At 45.8% G+C, this 3,816-nt stretch overlaps 1 protein-coding gene across 1 annotated transcript; it reads right to left on the minus strand.

The window, feature by feature from the left end:
* Positions 1-1,840: 1,840 nt before the first annotated feature.
* Positions 1,841-2,788, minus strand: LOC120640023. The gene has a single exon (XM_039915924.1). The coding sequence runs from the start codon at positions 2,786-2,788 to the stop codon at positions 1,841-1,843; it is 948 nt and encodes a 315-aa protein (XP_039771858.1).
* Between the last annotated feature and the right edge of the window lie 1,028 nt (positions 2,789-3,816).

Raw genomic sequence — 3,816 nt, forward strand, 5'->3', positions numbered from 1 at the left:
CGGAATGTTATATAGTGCAAAATGTGAATTTTCAAAAACTTTTTGTGTGCAAGTGTAAATAGCCAGAACAATATAAGGTTGACCTCATTCCCCATCTCAGAATTCCTAGTAAAATAAAAATTCAAAACAAATAAGGTTCATATTGTTAGTGTGATTTATTTGGAGTTATTTGAATCTACCTTGTTTACATTTGGTTTGATTGTTTTTGTTTGAATTTGTGTGCGTTTTAATTTGAATTTGGCCATTCAAATTAAAACCAAATACTAACAAAACCCTAAACTAATCTGGGCTGAAACCCCCTAAACCAACCCAGCCCAGCACCTGAACCAGCCCAAGACCTAACCCAGTAGTGGCCCACCTAACCGAGCCCACCTAAATCTGCAGTGCAGGCTCAAGAAGAAAGTAAGAATCAGGCAGTCTCTCCTTAGACAACAAAGGGAACAGAAAGAAGTTATCAAGTTTCAGGTTATACTTAACTCCAGCTAGTCTGATCGCGAATTCATTTTTTTTCCGCTTCATAGATTTAATAACCTTCCACTCCCTGTTTTCAGGAATCAGAAAAAGAACCTTGTTTTCTTGTGGAAACTTTGAGGTCCGATCTGGTATGCTATTTCCCAATGACTGCTTTGAGTCTACCATTCCTTTACTTCCTTTACTGCACGACAATTATTTGTTCTTTGTTCTTCTGATGCAGAAAAATGCTCGAGATAATCTTGTAACATCCCAGAAAAAAGTGAGAGAACTGGAAGCTCAACTTCAGGACAAGCAGCTAGTATCAGCCAACAATCGAAAGGTACCAAGCAGTGTCCATGGTAGACTTCAGTTATTACATCTAATTATTTTTTATTCATTGTATTTTAGTTGCTGATAATATCTTGCCCCCTTCTGCACCCTTGCGATTGCAGAAATCAGAAAATCTGGAAACTGAATTGACAAAACGAAGGAACTTGAGAATATGGAAACTGAATTGACAAAACTGAAACGTGAGGATGAAGGCATACAGAAACAATGGAGCTGCATAGTGACATATTTTCCTTGGCTTGTTCTGTGAAGAAAACGACGAAACGACAGTATTAGTTCATTTCATTCTCAGTATCTCAAACCTGAAATTCAAAACTTCCAAATTCTTCATTGTGTAGTGATTTTATCAGAGTATGTTCAATTAAGATGTTACCTCCATCCCAAAATAAATCAATCCCTACAATCACCAATAATGGTTGATGTTTGATGGCACCTCAGTATGAATAGCGTGACAGCAGATTATCATGGATTCCATTTGTTGGGACTGATCAAGCCGATCAGCCTCTCACTCACAAACTCTCTGCACTAATGCAAGGAAGCACTCCTTGCTAGCTTCTCTCGGTGGAACACAGGGACACACAAGAAGAGTTTTGCCGCACTGCACACCAGTGCTTTTCTCTTTTTTTTCACCACACTTAACACAATGATTACAGAGGTTTAAATAGCACTCTCACACACACACCACGTCCGGCCACACGACTCGGCCAGGCACTCCGTGATTTCACCACTACCTACATGCAAGCCACTACTTGCATGCCGATCACCACTAACACATGCAGGCAGCCATTAGCTAGTTGATCCACTTTTCACGCCACTTGCATGTTCACTTGACTTGGCCGCACCTCCAAGCCACCATGCACCAGCATGCAGTCACTAACATGAAGATCGTGGCCTCGCTAACCAAACTAACTCATACATGCACCTGCTAACACACTAACACGACACGACTAATGACTCACAAAAGGATAAACATCAAGATTATCTCTAACAATCACCCCCTTAATCTTGATGAATTTATTTTGCACCTCCTTGTTGGGCTTCAAAGCAGCGTGGGTTCGTCGTCGGCGTCCGCCACGGCGAGTTGTGCCACACCCTTCATCACTTTCTTCACTGCAGCAGGACACTCATCGGCGAAGTGCCCGAACTCACCACAGTTGCGGCAGTCGATCTTCGACTTGTCGAACTTGCCGCGGTACTTCTTCTTGTCGTTGCTGCTGGAGCCTTCACCACGTAGCTTCTCTTCAGCGACTAAGGCCTCCCACTCAGCACGTGTCAGTCGTGGCTCGGCACACGTGGCCAACAGCTGCTGCTCCCCCTCCCTATCACGACGCCGCCCCTTTGAAGACTCCTCGAACGCCCTCAAGCGCCCGATCGTCTCCGTCACCGACATCACAGTCACATCCCCCCATTGCTCGATGGTGCTGATGAGGGGTTGGAACTTGTCGGGGACCGAATACAGGAGCTTTTCGACGACAGTGGTCTCCTCCACTTTCGTGCCGAGAGAGCGAATCTCGTTCACGATCGTGGTAACCTTCAAAGCAAAGTCATTAATTTTCTCAGAATCACCCATGTACATACCATCAAGCACCCTCTTGAGGGTCTGTACTTGGGCCTTCTTGACACGCTGTTCACCCATGTTCATCTCCTTGAGAGCATCCCACGCCTCCTTGGCCGTCTCGTGCTCGGAGATGCTCATCACCACAGCCTCCGGCACAGCTTGGACAATGGCGGCGAGAGCCATTTGGTCCATCTTCTCATCAACGCCTCCCTTGTTCACCACGGCAGCCCACACACCTTGGGCGCGCATGAAGATCTTCATCTTCACAGCCCACACGCCGTAGTTGTTCTCAGAAAGCATGGGGTAACGGAGTGTCACCCCCGCCTCCTTCACTTGCTGCACCACCAGCTTGTTGTCGCCGTCGTCGTCGCCGTCAACACCTTTGCCAGGACGGCGGCCCGGCGGCGTGTACGCTCCATCCCCAGTCATCTTCTAGGCTCTGAATACCACTTGTTGGGACTGATCAAGCCGATCAGCCTCTCACTCACAAACTCTCTGCACTAATGCAAGGAAGCACTCCTTGCTAGCTTCTCTCGGTGGAACACAGGGACACACAAGAAGAGTTTTGCCGCACTGCACACCAGTGCTTTTCTCTTTTTTTTCACCACACTTAACACAATGATTACAGAGGTTTAAATAGCACTCTCACACACACACCACGTCCGGCCACACGACTCGGCCAGGCACTACGTGATTTCACCACTACCTACATGCAAGCCACTACTTGCATGCCGATCACCACTAACACATGCAGGCAGCCATTAGCTAGTTGATCCACTTTTCACGCCACTTGCATGTTCACTTGACTTGGCCGCACCTCCAAGCCACCATGCACCAGCATGCAGTCACTAACATGAAGATCGTGGCCTCGCTAACCAAACTAACTCATACATGCACCTGCTAACACACTAACACGACACGACTAATGACTCACAAAAGGATAAACATCAAGATTATCTCTAACACCATTACCTTGTTTGCTAAACCGATATTCTATTATATGCCTGACTGACTTCTGTGGTTAATCTGAAAACCAATCTGTTAGTCAGGTGAACTGTGCACGCTTACATACTACTTGCTTGTTTTTAACTGCAAAATGCTACTGGTTGTGGTTAATCTGAATACCAATGTGTTAGTCAGGCTACTGCATATGCTTGCATGCTTCCTTGCTTGTCATTAGCTGCATAAGCCTACTGATTGATTGGAAGCTTATTGAACTCTTTTTTGTTTCTTGAGTTTAATGCTGTCTTTTGTGATTACAGACAAAGACTTCGTGTGATTGGTTGAGGAAGAGCAGTTGGGTTAGCTACTTCTGTTCAACTTGCAGTGGCTGCTGGGTGAGGGGTTTCTGCTACCTGTGGAGCCAAAAGTATTAGCGAGTTACAGGAGCTGGTGCTGATTACAGTGCTGAGGGTAGCCTTTTTGGTGCTCTTATCCTTGTACGATCTTGTAAAGTA

This window comes from Panicum virgatum, chromosome 7K, assembly GCF_016808335.1.
Source record: "Panicum virgatum strain AP13 chromosome 7K, P.virgatum_v5, whole genome shotgun sequence".
Classification (NCBI taxonomy): Eukaryota; Viridiplantae; Streptophyta; class Magnoliopsida; order Poales; family Poaceae; genus Panicum; species Panicum virgatum.

Excerpts from the sequence above, each read along its gene's own strand:
- LOC120640023 (XM_039915924.1), bottom strand. The coding sequence starts at position 2,788 with ATGACTGGGGATGGAGCGTACACGCCGCCGGGCCGCCGTCCTGGCAAA.